Source organism: Anarhichas minor, unplaced genomic scaffold (assembly GCF_050575085.1).
Source record: "Anarhichas minor isolate MPS153535 unplaced genomic scaffold, ASM5057508v1 ptg000012l, whole genome shotgun sequence".
NCBI classification, from domain to species: Eukaryota; Metazoa; Chordata; class Actinopteri; order Perciformes; family Anarhichadidae; genus Anarhichas; species Anarhichas minor.
Genome location: NW_027466458.1, coordinates 2,897,125 through 2,918,994, shown reverse-complemented (window position 1 = coordinate 2,918,994; position 21,870 = coordinate 2,897,125). Strand labels below are relative to the sequence as shown.

Genomic DNA, 21,870 nt, shown 5'->3' with positions numbered 1-21,870 from the left:
AGGGACTACAGTGGAGAAATAAGTAGGCTGTTCACATGATTAACTAAAGTAAAAGATGTAATAACGCAGTGTAACATACTGGGTTAATCTTGCATTCAATTTTTACATTATTTATCAGCAAGAGAGCTCATTATGCAGGTTTGCACCTTTAGCGTTGTTACATAGGATTTGATATGCGGTAGCTGTCGCATTATTGGTACATTACCAATGAAAAATGAGATGAGAAAGTTGAGGTGTTAGTTTTTGCTACTGTGCTTTTTAAGCATCCCATAACCTGATCATCTGTATGTGAAATCTGAAGCAGTCCGTAGCTTTCAGATAAATGTCGTGGAGGGAAAAGTACAATTGTTCTTTCTGAAATGTTTTGGAGGAGTGTAAAGTAGCATGGAATGAAATTACTCAAGTATTGTGCATGTGCATAAGTTTTGGTTAAGAGTGAGATAAATGGCTCAATTTCTAACCCACATCTTGCTGTAATGCCAACTGGAGTGATGCGCAACCACAAGTTGTAGCAAGTTCAAGAATGTAGATATGATAAGAATGTGTCACACGGTACTTTTATATTTTCATGTCATTTTTTTTATTTTCCGTGCTTACATTTTATACAAGGTAGGCTATGTTATGTGGACTTGAAGAAAAATAGCATTTTTTAATGAAAAATATACAGAAGTCCAGTAGCAAGTGTCATCTAATAAAACAATGGAACATGTAATAAAAAGAGCTGCTGTCATGAATGCCATGTTTATGCAACCAATGGCAGTTAACTATACCTGCATGACAAATCAAACTGAGGACATTGGTTAAAAAAAGTTGTTTCTGTATAATCTACAGAATGAAATTACTACAAGCCACTAAATGGCTTGTAGTATTTGCAGTACAAAAGTGCCTACTAGTCAATGCACAGTGGATTCACAGTCAGTAAAATATAGTTCTACTTTAATAAAAATGTCTTCAAATTGGAAAAAGAAAGTGGCTGAATAAAGCATGTTTAAAGAGTTTTCAAAAGCTTGAGCTGCACCATAACTTTGCCGGGAACATGCTTGAATAAACAGCTGTTCCTCGATTTCTTTCATACCTGCACCAGAAAAGAATACGGTGTGAACAGGACTCGTGAAAAACAAAGTGATCCTGTCTGCCAGTAATGGCTCGGTGGACCGCCACACCTAAAGACACAGCACCACGCCCCGTTGGTGCATTCCACCTCTTAGGTGACACTCCAGCAGTTGCAGCGCTTTTAAATCCAAGTCAGGGAGTGTCTATTGGGATCTACATGGGTCAGCCATGTGCAGCTGGTTTATGCACATATTGCAGCTTTTAATAAACACTGTCTGCAAGTTCATGTCTTTTTATGGTGCTTTGTGCACCAGACACACATAAAGCATATGCCTGCATAAATGTGGACGCCCCCCACTTTACTGCCCTACATTTGTTTGCTTAATTTACAATGGCTTGGCAATGGCCATTGATCTTTTCACTTCCTGTTTCCTTGGTTTCCTTCCCTGTTTAAGCGGTCAACTATTTCCCTCGTGTTTCATGCTTTGACTTCTTTAGAAGACGGCATTCGATGCAGGTGATGCAGATCTTCAGCCTTTCAGGACCTTTTCTTTTAGCAGGTCCAAGATCACCTGCCTCTCTTGGCTCTCCAGCTCAAATCTCCGTTCCCTTTCTTTTCTCTCAGCTCCCAGACGTTCCCTCTCCAGAGCGATCTTACCTGTGAATAAAAAAAAAAGGAAATTAAATCTTTGGTTCAATGGCCCTTGAGGATGATGACAGCATAAGATTTTAATGCAAATTTCATGAGCATTTTGTAAAGGATGAAAATAATGTTTTTAGAGCCAGCGTATTAGCGGTTACACCAGGCACATTTTAGTTACAATTAATGTCATAATACCTGTGACAAATGCTCGATTATATGCAAAATTCCATGCAATACAAGCAAAATCCACTTTGGAAGATAAAATAACCACATTACAGAGGGTTGAATTCAAAATCACACTACATTACTCTCTGAAAATCTTACTCCTTTGAATCTCCAGCTCCTCCCGACGCAGCGCAAGCTCCTCCTCTCGTAGCCGTTGCTCCGCCTCCGAGCGTTTCTCCAGGAAGCTGAGAATCTCAGAGTAGGTCTGGCAGCAGCACTGGCAGGGCCTTTTGGCTGTGGGCGCCGCTGAAAGCTCTGCCATTTCCTCGTGGCCGTCTTCTGGTTCTGCTGCGACAGTAATTATGTAACAATGTACCATTTTCTGAAAAGAAACAGTCAACTACAGAGCAACATCCAAGGACAGGGCAACTACTTGCCAACACAGGCGCTTGAACTTGAAACAGAGGTTCAAAGGATTAAGACTATGCTTCACCAAAGTCTGCATCTTGAGTAAGAACACTCACCCCCCTGTTGACTTCTACATTTCAAGCCCACAGCGGGTTAATGCTTCACTTAGGCTTCATCCACACTACTACATTTTCGCTTTAAAACGCATATATTCTGCTACATTTACACCTAGTGTCCACACTATTACGGAGTTTTAAAACCCCCAAAAAAGGCATTATAAAACGTTAACGACTCTGTGTTATTTAAAAAATGTGTGTTTCTGTTGTAGTGTGGAAGCGGAAACCGGGGACCTTTGAAAACGATGCCGTAGACACCCGTGTTCGCTACTTAGCAGTCAAGACGTGTCCTTCCCTGATTCATCACATCGCCGGAAGAAAACAAACAACAGCCTTGATTACCGATCGATTACAAGTGGTTGATTCAACATGGATAACCAATGACAGGCGTTGCTGACCTTGTGGTCTATATTAGCAGCTGTTGTGCAGTTCAATTTTGCATTTTATAATTCTACTACTGCCTACATGCACAAGAAGCAAGCTGTTGTTGGAGCAATTTGCGAGCATCGTGTCCAGCGGCGTTATCAGCCCTATGGAGCGGACGTTTGAAATCACGGTTTGCCGCTTTGAGGAGGGCGACAGACACAAAACGGAGGACTTTCCTTCTCTTATCAATGCTTATTTTGTTCTGCACAAGTATTGTGAAGTTCACAAAGAAACTGTAAACAAACAAAAGCATAAATGCTCTCCAGTGCGACCGAGACTTTAGCCACCGGCAGAGCTACGAGTGTGAAAACAGACAACAACGAAACCAAATGTCTTGACCCATAATCTAATAAACTTGTATGTGTACATTTTTGAAGTCAATTTGATGTGTGTGAGAAAGAGATAGATAGAGCAAGACCTGCAAAATTGTAATTAAGTTAGAAAAATCAAAGTTTTTTTTTTACTTCAAATGAAAACGTATTAGTGTGGATGTAGCACAGGTCTGAGCCTAAGTTCACCTGGTGCACATAAAGTGCAGAAAAAATTTCACAACTTAACGCCTCATCCACACACTCTTGTCACAGCGTTGGAAAGCCCATTGCTGTCGCCAGACAATCATCCACACCGATTCTCCAGATGTTGCAATGTGCTGATAGAGGCTGTTTTGAGGATTTTCAACCATGAAATGCTGATGTTTACAGATTTGCTTGGAAATGACAATATTAACACCAGCATTGATGAGTTTCATCACAGTATACGGTCATACATAATTTAGTTTATAGCTTAAAAAACACTTTGTGTAAAGTTACTCTTCGAGCATTCTCGATGGCCTTCATTATCAGTACAATGATGCAGTATTTGTGACACCAGTGGCTCACACCCCTAATATATGCAACATCTTTCACTCCATGAACATCATGTACTGAGTCATATTCCATGATGAAACAAGATGCGATTTACCTCTCAGCCAGATGAAACGATTGAGAGGGAATTACCTCGGAGGCAACAATGAATAAATGTTCTTTTAACTATCAAGAGTCAACTCTCGTCACGCCTCGTATTCTGAATCAGTTTTTACCTGCAGTGTGGGTTTGTGTCATGGTGATGTTGGGTTTGTCCTGTTCTGGTAGAGTTAGTTCTTCCATGGCTCGCTTTCTCAGTTCATCATCCTAACAAAGATAAGGACAAGATTACATATATATATATATGAGTGTATAAAAAGTAGGCAAATATGGAATCTAAATGATCTTGTTAGTCAGTGGGACAAAGAGGAAGAAAGGAGAAGTGGTCAGGAGTTACAGGGAACCTACAAATATCTCCTGACTTGGATTTCCAATTTCTCTGGCCAGCCTCAGTTCAAATGAAGTGTTAGAACTGAAATAAACGGTGCATCAGCTTCAGGTGTAATGAGATAATGGGCATCCTGACACCTAATAACAAATTGTGGAATGAATTTCAAAGTTGTAGATCACAGATAGAAGGTGTGTTGTGCAAGGTAAGCTTAAACATATTGTATCATGTATCTCATCTCAGGCAATATAGACTAGACCATTGACAAGGGGCTATTCATCCACTGGTCTACATGTAGGGCTGGCATAAGGAGAACATTAAATATCACATATATTTTTGACCGAATACCTCGACAACAACGATATTGTGACGATAATGTTTTGTAATTTGAAAAATTGTATTTTTGATAAATAATCATCAATAATGTGATGTCATGAAGTGGGTAACGCCAAATAATAGAACAGCGAGAACATTCTCTTGAGTTCAGAAGATGACATCACTATACTGTAATGCAGCCTTTACAGCCAGGAAAAGACGACACTTCTGCCACATGACGATATCCAAAATCGAAGACGATATATACTCTCATATCATGGTACCGATAAAATACCAATACACTTTATTGCCCGGCCCTACACTGGACTATAAAACAGGTTTATATATTCATGTATTCCCAGTTGTGATGACTCATAGACTTTAGTTTAATCTTTGGGCAATAACATGTCTGTAACTCAGAAGTACTGCTGTTGACAAAATAAAGAAATTCCTGTATGAAGCTATGTGATAAGCTGCAACTAATACGCTCAATCTGCCCCTCTAAACCAGCTCAGTGGCACTAAAACGCCCTCTGTTAGGATAAAGTTCTGGCGCTGGTGGTGTCACTTAAGTTTACCTCCTCTTCTTTCTCGTAACACGACACCAACCTGGTACTTTGTGTTCTCGCCGCTGGCCAGGAGCCCCTTCTCAGCCTCCAGCTCCAACACCTCGTGGAGCAGATCTTCCTTTTGGGCGTACAACCTCTCCGTTCCAAATCTGAGCACACCAAGAGCACACACACACACACACACACACATTCGACTTTTAGGTTAATGCCGAGCACATCCGGTAATTTCCTCAGGAAACAACACAGTTTGCTGGTGACTAAACCAACCTGCGCAGACTGGGAAAGTCTTGTTTCCTGTAGTAGTCCAGCAGCAGCATGGTCCTCTCCCTACACCTCCTGGCATCCACCTCAAAGTTTTCATCTTGGAGCGCTGCAGTGATGATCTCGCCCACACGGGCCCAGATCCGTCCTGATGACGATGAATGAGTGCACACACATGGGAATGTAATAGGCCGTTGCTTACGAATACACAGGTGTGTGTGTTCAAATGTCTCTTCTCTAAAGCACGTCGTGTTTTTTTATTGGTCTCTCTGCTCGTTATGTGATAGATTTCTTCTTGTACGATTGTTGAATGTCTTTACAAAACGGCAGCTCAAAAGGAAGCCTTACTGTTTCAGTAACAACTTGTAAAGTTGCTATTCACGTTTCAGACAGATATAGAGTTATTCCTGGGTTGAATGTCACTGTAGCTCCACTGGACATATTTTGAAGTGTCCACATTTGTCATGCAGGAACTGCAGCTCTCTGCATCTGAACAGTATTTGAGTGTTTTCAGGCGGATTGGCCCTTTAAGAACAGGACTAACCTGGCTCTTTGGAGGCAAAGGGGTTCTGGGCGACAACCTCCCGCAGCAGGATGATGTCATGGCGCGCTGAAAAGCGCACCTGGCGTTTTCGTGGGGTCGTGGAGTGGCCGGCGAGAGAAAAACCTGAAGTTGGAAATAGAATAGAATGATGAAGAGGGAATCCATCGTTCACACTGACGGTCTGGATCAGAATCGCTCTGACCTTCTTGAAAAGAAAACTAATAAACGGCAACCCATAATCACATTATTATTGTTAACACGATACCAAAACCATTACAGTTCCTGGAATAAGACTGCAAGTGATAGTAAACTGATCTATGTTAGATGAGCATGGGGGTCAGTGGGTTATTGTATGTCTACTCGTGTTATTAGATGCTATTACCGTGCATATATATATATATATATATATATATATATATATATATATATATATATATATATATATATATATATATATATATATATATATATAAACAACATGCTGAAGTGCATTACTTTGTCTCAGCACTTGTAGGCCGCAATGCCAATAAAGTTGAATCTAATGTGATCTAATCTATGCAATGAGGGGGAATAAATGGGGCCTGTGCAAAGTGGAGGCAGCAGTTGCAGAACTGCTGCTTTTGACAGATGACAGCAGCTCCGTCACTGCTGTGCTCCACTGTGTTGTGCACAAGTGCAAGAAGCCGGGCAGCCCGCAGCTCCAAGAACGTACGCACAGAAACGCGAGACAAATGGCCTGTAGATCTCTGGTAGCACCTACAGAGGCTACAGCAGCGCGGTCAATGCCGAACCACGCGTCAGAGGAGGAGGAGGAGGAGCGTGTGCGCGCGACGCGAGAGAAGCACCAAACGCCGTTTAGGAGACGTTAATATAAGTGGTCGAAAGGGCGCGTTCGACGTGGAGGTGGTAATGTGTCTCACCGTTGTTGATCGGCACTTCCACCACCACCCGTTCCATGTTTCTGTTCGGTGCATCCGGGAACCGCCTGACGCGCGCTGCACACGTCCAGTCACCAGTACCGGTTCCCTCCTGACGTGTAGCTCAACTTGGCGGAGAATCAGAGTCTGGGCAAAACGGAGGCGACTCCCGCTTCATTTGTTGTTGCGCTTTCTCCATGTGACCACAAGATAGAGCCAGAGAACCGCTGTTAAATGAGGACAGAGTTTCTTTATACATGGCTTAGGGTGTTTAAGCATTGCCACTAGGATTAGTTACAATTTTTACTTATTTTATATGTACAAATTGAAGAAATGAACACATGTCTAATGTGTGTGTGTGTGTGTGTATTTGAAAGACAGCAGGGTGAAAAACAGGAAAAAGATCCCTCGGAGCGCCAAAGATCCAGGGAACATTTGCTGCCAGGTGCCAAATCAAGACCATTTTATTTTATGTGGCTCAAAAGTTAAATGTGTGCTTCTCCCGGTATTTCAGAGTTTTGCTTCTCTTCTCACTACCTCCTTTCAACCCCTTTTCTTTTGCCTTTATTTTCACATTTGACCTCCTGATTTCCGGAGCGAATGTGATATTCATAGAAACAACAGGTGCCCAACTTAAAGTTCAAGTTTGGACGAGGCAATATGTGCAAATGAAAAGCATGTGATGTCTTGTGAACAGTGTTTAGCAGCATTAACTGACCACTAGGTGTCCCCCATAATGACAATAATCCTGCTCCACTCCTGTATCATTTGACTGATGAGCAGCTCAATCCATGGCCCTGAAACACCGTTCACTTCTTCCCTTCATCGCTGCAGTTCGCTTGATTTGCAGTTCGGTTCGTCTGCTTTACCCATTTATGCATCATTTCAAACCGATGGGAGTGAATCGCTCTCCATCCTTCATGCTGTTACCAAGATGTTCATGAAACGCTGCCATTTTTTGTAGAATGTACAGTTCGTCCACTATTGTATGCATTAGTGTGCAGTACACATTACAAACTAAGATCCCATATAAGTGACTGTCTATGGATTCAGTGAACCAAACAATTAAATTGAGGAATGTTAACCGTTTCCTCTCATTTTCATTTAAAGGGACGTGATGAATTCTCCAAAGGCCAGAGAAACTCGACTGCTGGGTGTTTTTTTTTTTTTTCTTTTGAATATTAAAGGGCCAGTGTGTAGCATTTACGGAAATCCAATGGCAGAAATTGAATATAATATTAATAAGTACGTTTTCTCAAATGGATAATCACCTGACAATAGAAGTCGTTGTGTTTTCTTTACCTTAGAATGAGTCGTTTATATTTACATAGAGAAGGGCTCCTCTTCGTCGGCCACCGTAGTTTTCACACTAGCTTGGCACAATGTTTCAGTTGGTTGCCATCTACCACCTCACCGCTAGATGGCGACAAATCCTACATACTGCACCTTTAAGTGATTGAAAAGCTTGTTAGGCCCTGAAAGTTCTGTTAGATTCACGAAACAGTAACATAGACTTTGCTGATACATTGTTTGATAGTGATCATTGCATGCAGCAAAATCATAAAGTATTTAGTTTTATCTTTCTGAGCAGTTCATAATTCATAACCTCTGTCCCATCCCGAATGTGTCCTTTGCTTTCGCTAACAATGACTTGTTGTAAATTTCACTACTGTGGTGCAATTACTTGGTGTTGCTAAGGTGATTCTGCAACCATCCCATGTTAAAAAAAGATCCCCTCTAGACTTCAGAGAAATCAGATGGAGCATGCTGCACTTAGTCATTGGTCTATGGCAAATAATTAAAATAATCTCTTCTTTGAACATTTGTTTTTGAGGTTGGAATGGAAAGCGTACAAATCTAGTGCTGGACAGTCTCTTACGTTCCCCCTGCATCTGTTTATTAGACATTCAGATCATTGCTGCTGATGTGTGATGTATTATATTTGCAGTTTATCAGAAAAAAAACCCTGCAAAACCAGGAGTAACATTATTCCTTTGTCTGTTGAGCAATCACTGACTTTAAAGGAGCACAAGGTGACAAACTGAGGACGCTTCAATAAACAGGACAGAACTGTGAGAAGGAGGATGTCTCTAAAGATAAGAGTCTGCAGCTCACACACACTCTGTCATTGCTGCATTCTTTGGAGCAAAGACACATTTGCACGATGTTGATGGTGACATAATGAGAGGGAGATACGCGGAGAAGACCTGGCAACCTGCTACACTGTGAGCACTGGATTACCTTGTTAGAGATTCTGGGGGAATGTTTTGAGGACACATTTGGAGGGAGGGAGGAATGGAAGCAGAGCGACAGCATGCAGGGAGGATTGACTGGGGCGTGAGCCACAGTTTTATTTAGTTGTTTTTTAAAGAGAGGAAATCAGCTTTGTTTCCTGCATTGGTGACTTTAGGAGGGAGCTAATGGAACGTGGCAGTGTTCAAAGTACTGCCCACGCTCTCATTACCGGTTGCTTTTATTTAGAAAACCCCTGGACTGAAGAGAGAAACACCAGCACCAATGAGAAACAGACTGTCCGTTTAAAATGAAAGACAAAATATGAAAGCTGTATCAAATGATTTTTATGGAATGTCATCATAATCATCATCAACCGCTACACACTGGGATAGTACAGTAATCATCACCATGGTTATGCAGGTAAGAATAGAAAGCAGGCAAGCTGCAGCTTCCCGCACACCAGCAGCTGGTATCCTCAGTGCTGAGATGTCAGTGGATGGTTAACTAACCTGGACACACAGTCCTGGTCCTGGTAGGATCAAAGAACGTTTACAATTAAGTGCTTCAGAGCAGATCGCTGTCCATGCGATCAACACCCCTCCGAATTGCCTCCTCTCCACTCTCTTTAGCGGGGTTGGAAAAAAAAACTAATTTTTGTGCATTTTCTCTCCCATTTTGCAGCATTATTTGATGTATTATATTCGTTGTGCTCAATCAGCAATTATATGTATATTATCTGCTTTAACAAACCGTTCTTTTGTTTTCAAAATAATAGGAACACCTGTCAGTGTAACGTAATACATTACAACAACACCACAAAAACTGTAGCCTCCAAAGTGACCAGACTGTACTTATAGCAGCAAATAAATCACAGAGATTCAGATTGAATGAAATTGACGTGATACCCACATTAAAAATATCAATGTATCTCATAATCAGATAATCCTGCGCAGTGTTTAAAAAATAAACAACTAGTGTTCAGTCTCAAAATATGCACATTTGTTTCTGAGAAGCAGAAAAACAGACAAACAGACAAACAGGGAGAAAACCCCCAGATAAAAACTCAAAATAACAAAAGTGTACTAAACAAAAAGAAGGCTCATGTTTGTGTGGTTGGTTCATTTTTTTTAGCTTAAAGGCTGCTTTTTAAGATATTCCAGTGACGATTGGGAGCCATCAGGTATCCGGACACAATTTTGGTTGTTTCATCAGGCTGCGAGGAATCTGCACTCATGTTGAGATGTGTGGTAATAATTCCCCTTTGTTCATTGCACTAAATTGCTAAATGTTAGCCAGCATTAACAAAGGCAGATCAAAGAGAGGGAATGATGACACATTATCTGCATCAAGTGCAAGAACAGGGGGGAAAAAAAACATCCATTCACTCAAAACCACAAATGTCAACCTGCTGGTGGCACTAGATGGAAAGTCAGCGATCACCAAAGTCTTTAATATTCATCCGGGCACCATGCATGTCTGTGTGAAATTGCATGGCAATCTGTCCGACAGTTACTATAATAATAACAATGAATCTTGAGATATGATTTAATTTATTACATTTGCAGCTTCAACTGTGCACATTTAAGAACCCTGTACCCTGAACAGTATAAAAACAGGTCCTTATAGTCTTCCCCTATAGCAGCTTAACAACACATGCAGCCTTGCATCAGAATCCAGCAGAGTCTACTACATGGCAGGAACAAATGAAACAGGAAGTGAGAGTATGCCATCAAGTCACAGTAACCATAGTAACAAAGCAGTGACAGATACAGTACCGCTCGCCACCACCCTCCTGTTTCTAGGCACGCAAACAAGCACAGGTAAACATGCACTCACCTTATTTTCTTTCTCATTTCTTTCTTTCTCACAAATTGTGCTATTTCCTCTTATTCACACTGAGTGGGGTACAGGCTGTGTGTGGTTGAATGACAGTCGTGTCCTTTTCACACACACAGCGTTCACTGTGAGCTGCCCTTGCGGGAACTCAGTGTTTTCACGAAGGATGACTCACACTGAAGATTAGACCCCCCCCCCATAACCTTGTGCCCCCCCCACACTCTCTCTCTCTCTCCTCAAAATAAAAATTCACGAATCCTCGCTTGACTCGTGCCGAGCAGAGTTATGAGATGTTAGCTCGCCCTGCAGCTGGTGTCAACGGCTGGTTTTATGTCTAAATGTGAACAACGAAGAACAGAAACATGTCACACACAACAGAAATAATGACTGATTACGTGAAGGTTTTCACAGATGTATGCATTGTGCAGCTCAACCGTGGGAGCAGACTTGAAAAGGGAACCTCAGAGTTTGAAGTAAAGAGCACTGACCAAGTCGCGGTATATGACAAATTGGGGGGAGAATGTGTTTGTACCTCAGATGATTAGATATTGTGCATCAAAGATGTTTTGTGTGCCTGTTTAATTAAGCATTGCTGTCTCTTTTTTAAAAAGTTCTGCTTTGGCACAATGGTTTACACTGTCTAATACTTAACATTTGAGACATATATCCCCATTGGGGTGTCCACCTCTTCCCACATATTACTCACACACACACACACGCAGGAGAAATCCTTCCCTGGTAGTTTTTGTTTTTTTTCTCCCGCGGCTGTCATTTCAACAGTATTGGCACACATCTAATTCCCCTGTGACCCATCATGACAGCACCAGACATGGTTGCCGGGTGATATGTGACCCAAAGCCTCTATGGCAGTTTTCAGACTGAATATCAATAGATCTAGTGATTTACCAGAAGAGACAGCTGTATCCATCCTCAGGACAGGTTTGGAATAAACCGTTAAAGCGAACGCTCTGTTAAAACAGGGATGAGAAACAAAGATTCACTGAGAAATATACAATCTATAATGATTTAAAAGATTAAAAAATACTTTCAGTTTGCATCTTCTGTAAATACTGGGCAGGCAAAGCTGCGAAAGGGATTCAGAGGCTCAATTATGGTACATTTTGTTGCAATCCAAAGTGGGCTGTGATGTCCCCAGAGTGAATCCAAAGCATGAAAACAACAGCAACATTACATCGTCTCCTGTTTGCCTTTCATAAGGTAACCCTGATAGTTAGTGCTCGAGTATTTGTTTGTGTCACATCTATGAGGTCTCATCCATCCAAACGTCTTCATTGTCTCGTCGTAAAGATATGGGATGTACACGGTTGCTATGGCGACCATTCTTCTTGGCAACACAGAGGTGCTCCGAGGTATGATTGGCCACAACAACCCAGTGCCCGACGTAATGGATGGATGTGCCACAGGCCATTCAGGAGCCTTACATGCACCTAAATATTCAGGCCATAACAAACTGATACAATGTGGGGTGCTAACAAATATACAGTGTTTATGCATGGTGGAAGTTGGCTGAATTGTTATTACAAGCCATATTAATAGTTAGAGTTCCAGCACTTTGCTAGAGATCAGTTTTTTCAGGGCATTTTCCGTTATGATCTAGCTGGGATCCATAAACGTATCTCTCTCTCTGTGTAGAAGTCTGATTTAAAAGACGTGCAGATTTTGGCTGTGACTAACTAAATATCTATGAAGTCATATCTTACACTGGTTAGAAATTATGACAAATGAATCCTAGAATAATGCAAACACACACCTGGCACAACAAGCTAGCAAGCATGTCGTCTTTAGCAACATGCTAACCAATTTAACATTATTCAACTGTTTAAAACAGGTTGGGAAGAAAGCCACGTTATGTAAAGTCATCCAACTTGCATGTGCTACCATGTGAGGTGACCTGCGGGGGACGTTCCATAAACTACCATTTGAACGTTAATATGATTTCTGAACATAACTTAGCTCTTTTAGATGCCAACGTTTATGCGTTTTGGGGATCTCTGATTGATAGGTTCATAGCTAATCTTTAGCTGAAGGAAAATAGGAGAATGCTGACATATCTTTCCAGGACAACAGAAGATTTTCCAGGACATTTTCAAGAACTGGAAAATTGATTATCATGAAAGGAAAATGGAGCGTAATGAGACATCCGTTCTCGCAAACCACCACTCTTCAAAAGGTTGTAGCCATTTAGATCTGCAGTCAAATCACAGGCGACTTCCTCCTAACAGAGCTCCTGATTAATGCCAGTTTCATTAGTGTTGCTAAGTGCCAGCAGTGTGTCTGGACTGGCCTGCTGACTCCTGTAAAACATCTATTTGTTTTTTGAATTAGGAGATTACAGTTATCATAGCTCAGTGGGGTCTTTAAATATCAAACTCATAGGTGTCACGGTAGTTGATTCCAATTAGTGTGCACACAACACATGCCTCGCTTGGTGCTGTTTCTGTCCTTCAAACCCTGTCCTCTCGGCATGAAAAACCGAAATAAATAGCAGGTCGTCGGGTTGTTCCTTAATGAGAGTAAAAAAAAAAAACAGGAGTGGGATGGGAGACGCGGAGAGCCGGGTTATGAAATCCAATGAAAGAGACAAACAGATCCAACAAAAGATGGCATGGAAACACTCAGCATATGATGCTTGCGACATCCTTTGCTCTCCCTCTGGGAAACTCTCAACATGCGCCTGCACTGCTCCATCCACGCTTCAAAGTCTTACTCGGACTGAAAAGCTGAAACTCGAAAACATTTTGGGGCTGTGGCCCCTGTGTCAGCCCCATGCAGCGAGGGGCCCCGGTCTACATGACGGAGCATGTGAAGCCACAGCACTCCTTCAGCAGGGTGAGGCCCGTCTTGGCGAAGGGAGCGGAGGCCTGCTGAGCCCTGGATGGCGCCCGTCTGGTTGGTACACCTGGAGCCCAGAGAACATATACTGTGAGGAAAAGATGGAATAGTCTTCTACTAACAGAAACAGCACAGGTAGGTCTAGCATTTCTAATTCATGCTGAATCAGTCAGTGGACGCGTGAAGCTTCATCCCTCAAAGTCCTCAGGAGGGAACCTGAGGACTCCTCAGTTCCCCAAAAATGTACTTTTACTTGTTGATACTTTGATGTTTGATGCTCAAATACCTTTCTTCTTCATATTTCTTGGGAATTTGGACTTCAGAAAATCTGCCATTTCTTTATCTTCTTCTTTCTCCCTGTGGAAATTGAGAAAGATTGATGTAAAAAAAAGAAAAACGTAAAAGCATGAATAGATAAAGCACACGGACTACGATGTAAAGTCTTCCCTCAGATCACAAAAGAGAAATGTATAGGAATCCCTTGTTATACGGATGCAAAAGTCAAGTTACACTTGCTGGCCATCTGTCCCACAAGTAGTGGATTAACATTTCAGAGAAGGTCGCACTGTATAAGAAGCCTAATATAGTTCTGGCTATTAGAGAAGATTGGATTTAGTCTGAGAGGCTCCGCTGAATAAACTCAATAAAACTGGCAACCACTCTTTGTCTACACAGAGACTTTTCTATATTGGATAAACATACTCATATACTGTATATGAAGCAGATTTATATTGATACCCGGTATGTTCTGTCCTGCTTTAAAAATAAAGAGTACAACATAAAAACTGCAGATAGGATTTTCTTGTGAAGGACAGTCAGGGTAAAAAAAAAAAAAAAAGAGATAAATAACAATAGAAAGATTTCTATATTTATCAGCATGGACAACATGGCTTTGAGCGGGTTCACAGTTCACTGTTGGTCTCTTGCGTTCTGCCTCTCACCTTCCCAGCAGCCCCTCAGTGTTTTCACAGCGTGCTGTCAGCTGCTAACACAAAGTGTTTCTCACACAAACCAGCGATGCCTTTTACTCTCTGAGATATAAGATTAAACCTAAAAACATACTTGTTGTCCACTGTCGAGTCACGTTAGGTTAAGGCAACTTGATTGGTTTACATTTGTTTTACCAGCGCAGGACTGAAAACAGGACAGGATTGATTCCACATACAATATGCCCTCATCACATTATACTTAAGATTTTACATATGTACGAAAATACGACCTGCCTCTAAATATTGTGTAAAGCGTCCTGTGGTGTTTTGTATAACACGTGTGGTGAAGGAGTGTCAGAATAGATCTGAAAGGTTTGGACAGGATTCAGACAGCTTCCCTTCATCTCCTGCAAATAACAGCCAGCAGCGGATGTAAGAGTCTTGGTGCACCTGAAAAATGCAGAAATAGAGTTTTTCCCCTCCTCTGGATACTCACTGACGCACGCTGCCAGATCTTTAATTGAAATGGCTCTCTGCGGTGCTCTCTGCGGCGCACCCTCTCACAACGCTGTGCCCGAGGAGATGCTCCAGTGTTTTAATAAAGCGGCTTTTTGTGAAGCGTGCATACAAATGACACCGAACTGAGGTACAACTTCACCAGCATCGGCGGCTGCGAGCCCTCTCAGTCATTGTACGCAGGTTAATGAACGGTGCTCATGAATTGGCGTGATCAAAGATCGGTGCTCCCCTGCATGAAAAGTATGTGTCAAACTCGGGCAAAGAATTCCCGAATGCCTTTTCTGGGAGGCTGCACTATATGTGCACTGCATCTCTATCTGGTGTGCAGTAGGATCCCCTTTTTCCCTTCTTTAATTGTTCATTCACAGCCTACCACAGGCGTCCTACCGAGCTGTAATGAGACCCTAGAGGCAGAAGCGCACCTGAGTCGCTCAAACTCCACATCGTCCACCAGGAAATCTCTGGTCTCGACCAGCTTGTGGATCTGCTGCAGGAGTTCTTCTTCCTTCTGCCGGTCCTCGTTGGACTTGTCATTATCTGCAGCACAAGACATCTGAGTCACAGATTACCTCTACTCTACTGCAAATACAAAACAGCTGGCCTGAGGACTCCTACCTGGTATGGACACTAATTTCTGCAGCTCCTTCTTCAGACGAGTGATCTCCTTGCACAGCTGAATGTCATCCATCCTTCGCAGGCATGATGGAACAAAAGAAACACTCAAACACTCGTGTACACGTACCGCACATGCTGCAAATCAGTGCACGCTCAACTTTATTAAAGGGTGGGGATGAGTGGAATCTGGTCTCTACGGTTAAGGGCAAAATTCAAACAGTGATAGCTTCATATTGATCTTATATTTTCACACAGGAGATGAAACAATCTTTTCTGAGGAGAAAATCCCTGCGGCGTCTCGGAGCCAGATAGCTTTCACTCATTCTGACAATGGCCCCTCCAGCTCAGTGGACCATCACTGACTGAGGCGGAGGGGTGGAGGACCCTCTTTCCCTTTCTCCTCTGACGGAATTAGAGGCCCTCACGTCACCCAGCTTCGCAGCTACGGAGTCTCTTTTAGAAGCACACAGGCACTCGCAGGGTCAGACGAACACTCACGCACATTGCACACATTCATCAACGTCAGAATGAGCAGAATGAGAGCCTCGCCACCGTGCCTCATCTACCTGTCATGTAAGATGCTCTGCACAGACGGCGGAGAAATGGCCACGAGGCCTGGAATACTAATGATAGGCTTTACTTAACGTACCAGAGGAAACGACAAGTTATAGTTTGTTTGTTTACTGCGGGGAAATAGGTGCTTCAAATAGTGACTCTCCATCTCCCTCCACCTCCTCTCCACCACCTCCTCCTCCTCCTCCAGTCTCTCATTCTCCCATTTTATCGGCTTGTTTCTCGCTTGCTACCCCACACACGCCACTCCTCACATTCCCCCCGCTGTCTGAGCGGCGTTACTGCCTATCTTTCAGAGGAGTGGATGAATAAATATCCATACATTAGCCTGCTTAGCGGCAGCAAAGGTGGAGCCATTGAAATTGTAATGGGGGCCAGCTCGGGGTGTGATGGAGAGGAATGAGGAGAGAGAATAGAGGGCAACGCTGCGAGGACCTGTGTTTCTGATACCAAGGCGTGCTCCTAAATGGAAGCGTGATTTGAACTGCTTTTAGTGGGAAAAGCCTGGAAATGGACGCAATTCTCCTCTGAGGCGCTAGCTTGTTCACTACACTGGCTTGTGAACTTTTGTGACTGATTAATTAACTGAATCGTTCATTTGTTCCGGTTTCACACCAGTAGCTACATGTGTTGTGCCACACGCCTGATGCATCTAATCAATTTACAAAAATGTGACCTTTAATTGATGCCACCCTGCCATTCAGCAAATTGCCTTCTCAGGGATGGATGTCAATATGTTAGTCCAACACTAATGTTAACATTGAGCTCAAAGCACAGCTTTGGTACGGCTTAAACTGGTAGAAAGCTGTGCCAGGATAATGTAGAGCTACTGTAAAATCCAGACTCTGGTTTGCTATTATTGAACCTGTTTCGTCGGCAGTAATCACACCGGCTGCAGGTGGCAGCCACGACACCAAATAAAAAAGCAAGGTACCGATGAGCCACTCACATGTATCTGAGCTCTGACTCCCTCCGGACCAGGACGTCCCTGATCCTGTCTATCTTGAAAAGCTCCCCCTCAATGTCGTCCGTGGTGATGGTGGAGTCCGCCATGGACACCACGTCGTCCTCTGAGGGAGAGAGACAGAGAAAGAGAACGACAGCTTTTATTCTTGCCGAAAGTTGCGAGAGCCTTGGACAAATTTGCAGCATGTCCGATGCTAAGACATTAAAGTGCATGTTGATTCTTTTCTTTATTAAAATGAGAGGTTACAGTGACAAATACTACGCAGAGATAGGTGGACACATACACACATACATGATCCAAGTTCCAATAACAAATTTGGCACCGCAGAACAACAACTGCACATGAATATTCATTTTAAACTGAATAAACAGATGCAGCAGATGTACTCTGAAATTGATACTTGATGAAGAGCAGAGCATCACAGTTAAATTACCATGTGTTAGTGGTTGGCACGGCTTGCATGCCTCTCAGTCTCTCTCTCTCTTTCACACACACACACACACACACACACTAATTAGCTGTAGAAACCCAGGGTGGTGGGTCAGCACAGGAAATAAGCCTCCTCCTCCAGGACACACACACTGTAGTCCTGTCTACACTGCCTTTGGCTGCTGTAGAGAGATACAGGGGCGCAAATATGTGCTGCAATCCATTGTACAAAAAATACACCCCCCCCAATACAGAAAAGCGCAATGAAACGGTACTTCAAGTTGTAATTCCAAGTTGTGTCGGGCAAGATTTATCTTCTGTGGCTGGGCATCTTTATGATATACACAGCACGGGCTTGGCAGGTGCATTAAACATCTTAAGAATAAATGTATTGAAGCTAATAGCTGTTTCAAGCGGACTGAAAAGTCATTAAAGCTTTTTAAATAATCATATACTGTGCACAGAGGATGCCTTGATGGTTTGACGTCAAACACAATGCTGTGTTTCAACGTGTCACTCCACACACCACGCTCTGATTATCCTTTTAACTGTAATTAAATTAAATTTACCCTGAGATCCAAGTAGGGTTGACCTTCTTGAAGGTAGACGTAGTGGCAGTCGCGACTTTAATGTTGAAGAAAATCACCGATTCCTGCTCTTGAATTGATCCAATTAGCACTGTGACGGCCCTGGATAACTGTCACCTCCCTGTAGAGAGCTGCACAACATGGGGGCCAAGACGAACATAATCAGGGTGATACCAACACCACCGCTGACAGACAGCCCCTCCTGACTCCTCCTGAGGCCCTTAAATCCTTTTTTATATACACACACACACACACACACCATCACTAAGTAGAGCTCTAGTAATATTTCTATTCGAGTCACATTTAGCCTTGGGGAAGGCAGCTCTCACTGGGTTCAAAGTGCTGTGAAGAAACGTCCTCTACACTAGCACGGAAGAAAGCAGAATGAAAGCGGATCATAATAATTCAGACTGGGTTTGTATGACTTCAGGTTAACAGTAAAAGCACCATGGAAAGCATTAACCACGCTTGCTGATAATTGCCGGTTTACATGGACCCGTATCCCTGCTGGCATTAAAGCTTTGTTTTGGGGGCACGCAACTGCAGTCTGCTTCGTGTGACAGAAGGAAAAAGTGTTCCTGAAGTACGGACACACATCTTCACACAGACACTCTGTACTCGGTTACTATGACAAATGTGGCTGACGTCAGCGTGGCGTCAACACAACCTTGACTTCTCAGTGGAGGAAGCGCTGAGTAAAGTGTGGCAGCAGGTTTTGAAGTGTGAAAGAGATTAAAACGGTAATAAGACATACATGGAACCATCTACACAACTTCTCGTATGTGTCAGTGTGGTATTTACTGTTAATTAGAATGCATTGCGTTATAAAGTAGCAATCAATAAAGGATATTATGTGAAAATGTGTTTCTCGCTAAAAGATAAGAAAACTAAAATTTGAGTCACTTTTTTTTTGGTGTCATAAATAAGCATTTTGTGGCTTTTTTCAAATTTTAAAGAAAGATTTATTTACTTTACTGCAGAGAGATAATGTTAGATGAGAAGATCAAAACCACTCTCATGTTCTTTAACAATGGCGCTTTGCCAAAAGGCAATTCACCTTAGCTTAGCATAAAGAAGAAAATGCTTCCAAAAGTTCCCCCTTGGGTGCCTTGAAATGGAAAAAACACGATGAAGTTCCCATTAAGGTGTCCTTCAAGTACATTAGATGGGATGAAGTGCCCTCTAAGGTTCCCTTCCGGTAGAGAAAATGTGATGAAGTGCATTCTAGGGTGCCCCGTCCAGTAAAGAAAGCCTGGTGAAGTACCCTCTAGAGTTCCCTTAGTGGAGAAAATGTGATGAAGTGCATTCTAGGGTGCCCCGTCCAGTAAAGAAAGCCTGGTGAAGTACCCTCTAGAGTTCCCTTAGTGGAGAAAATGTGATGAAGTGCCTGAGGGTGCCCTTCCACTCCAGAAAACGTCATGAAGTGCCTTCTAGGGGGTCCTTCAAGTACAATACATGTGATGAAGTGCCCTCTAAGGTTCCCTTCCAGTAGAGAAAAAGTGATGACGTACCCTCCAGGGTGGCCTTAAAATTAAGGCAGTAAAGCAAAAAGGCTATTTCCCGAAAACTCAAACTAACCATTTAATCACGATGCTGTTGTTACTGTTGACCATATTGTATTTCCAATCGTTTGTTTAGCGCTTACCAAATACTTTTACTTGCATATACTTAATCTTACCTGATCTTTAATCGTAAGACAGTAAGCTGCTTACTGAGACGAATGAACTTGACAAACGAAATAGCAAAATAGAAGTTTTTTCCAAAGCATACATTCTTACCTGTCAAGCACAGGTGTGACAAATAAAATAATTGCTGCATTGCTTTGCAGTAATCGAATTGTCCGATGCAGGACATTGTCACAGAGGCTTTAGCTGTCACAGCGGAGGCACGCGTGTTTGTCACAATAACACATGTCCGAAATGCAGGAGAGTGTGCACATTTCATGAGCACATACAGTAATTGGTCTTTGGCTGTATAGTTCACTTTGTGCGTACATGAGAGTGAGAAACGGAGACACACATTTGTTCTTTGTATTCTCATCCGACATTGACCACTGTGTATTCACGCTGCACACTCTGTACATTATAGATGATGCAGAGACGCAATATCGCACTGCCAAACAAGACATAGAAGCCTCACTGACTGTGATAAATGTGAAAAACGTGCCACATGATGTCATAAGCGTTGTTCATTCTTACGTCGTTAGAGACAACATGTTCTGCTGCAGAGGCTCTCTAGGACAGGTTATTCTGCCATTCTGAGCAGTTATGACTCATCCCTCGACCTCCTTTGCACTTTTTTCACTGCCTCTCTCACAGTTCTCATGTCCCTTTGCTTCTCCTCATTTCACCCAATACCTCTCGAAACCCTGCACCCTCTCTTTATCCAAACCCCTGAAGATGTGAATCATGAGCTCAGTTTACAGGCTTTGCTCCAACTCCAACCGTCTTTTTCTTTTTTCTCATTTTACACTAGTGGACCAGAGGGTGTGTGTGTGGGGGGGGGGCGAACTTCCCGACTTACCTTCATGAATGGTGCGTCAGTATGACCAAAAAGCCCCGACAACATGACGCCATCGTGAGCATCATGAATGTAAATAATATCATATATAAATCAGCGATGTAGAGGAATAGAACTGAAACCAAAAGACATTGTCTGATTCCAGCCTTCCTGGTGGAGATTTCTTTGGGGTTTTGGACTATTGGTCGAACAAAAAGGACATCCGAAGAAAATCACCTTGGGCTGGGAAATTGATTTACCAAGCAAATCATTTAGAAAATGATGCCTTATCAAGAATCAAACCACATATTAGCTGCAGGCTTTTGAGAAAACATGAATACTGTGACACTGCGATAAAAAGTTTCAGTGACGTCTGACCTTATAGTCTATTGAACGTCCAGCCAAGTCCCTCAATGGGGGTCATTATTCATCATCTGAGGGTGCAGGTCCCCGACTAATGGGCCCTCACTTTTCTCTTACACAAATAAGAACACACACACACACACACACACACACCACACACTAGAAGCATAAACACCTGTGGATTCTTGACATTTGCAAAGCTGCTGCCTGTACTGTAACTAGAGAACGACATTGATCCGCTCCATCAACTACAAAAAATAACCCAGATATAAAAGACAAAAAAAACAAAAACCTGTAGTAATCCCTCTTGTGCAAGATAGAACACAAACCTATAAAGCTTTACGGGAATATTGTGGCGATGCTATGGAATATACTATATAATAAACAGTGTCGGAACAGATTGAGATCACTATAATGAATTCACTGTAACTCCCAGTGTGTGTGTGTGTGTTTTTGTATATATTATTAATATATATTAATACATATGTATTAATATATATATGTATGTATATATATATATATATATACATACACATATACATATATATATATATATATATATATATATATATATATATATATATATATATATATATATATATATATACACACACATACATGTATATGTGTGTGTGTATACCTGGTTTGTTGCTGTCTCTGCTCCATTCAGTGCGCTCCAGTGAACCGTACTGATAAGAAGATCCCTGCTTCTTCTCCATCGGTCCTGCAGCTTCTCCTTTTCTTCTCCTCCGTTCTCTC

General features: G+C 42.3%; 2 protein-coding genes across 3 annotated transcripts; both read right to left on the bottom strand.

The window, feature by feature from the left end:
* Positions 1–562: 562 nt before the first annotated feature.
* On the bottom strand, positions 563–6,840 carry LOC142948609 (uncharacterized). Of its 2 annotated transcripts, none has more exons than XM_076090739.1 (7): positions 6,710–6,840; positions 5,790–5,912; positions 5,252–5,393; positions 5,025–5,133; positions 3,890–3,980; positions 2,021–2,209; positions 563–1,711 (listed from the first exon to the last, which is right to left on the bottom strand). In XM_076090739.1, exons 1-7 carry the CDS (start codon positions 6,744–6,746, stop codon positions 1,584–1,586), a joined length of 819 nt encoding a protein of 272 aa, XP_075946854.1. In that variant the 5' UTR covers positions 6,747–6,840; the 3' UTR covers positions 563–1,583. The 2 variants fall into 2 exon arrangements, with proteins under 2 accessions (XP_075946854.1, XP_075946855.1); XM_076090740.1 differs by having other exon boundaries at positions 2,021–2,206.
* A 6,079-nt stretch (positions 6,841–12,919) lies between these two features.
* On the bottom strand, positions 12,920–21,830 carry pik3r6a (phosphoinositide-3-kinase, regulatory subunit 6a). Its single transcript, XM_076090738.1, has 6 exons — positions 21,752–21,830; positions 17,216–17,336; positions 15,694–15,767; positions 15,501–15,615; positions 13,917–13,987; positions 12,920–13,697 (listed from the first exon to the last, which is right to left on the bottom strand). Exons 1-6 carry the CDS (start codon positions 21,828–21,830, stop codon positions 13,585–13,587), a joined length of 573 nt encoding a protein of 190 aa, XP_075946853.1. The 3' UTR covers positions 12,920–13,584.
* Positions 21,831–21,870: the final 40 nt, after the last annotated feature.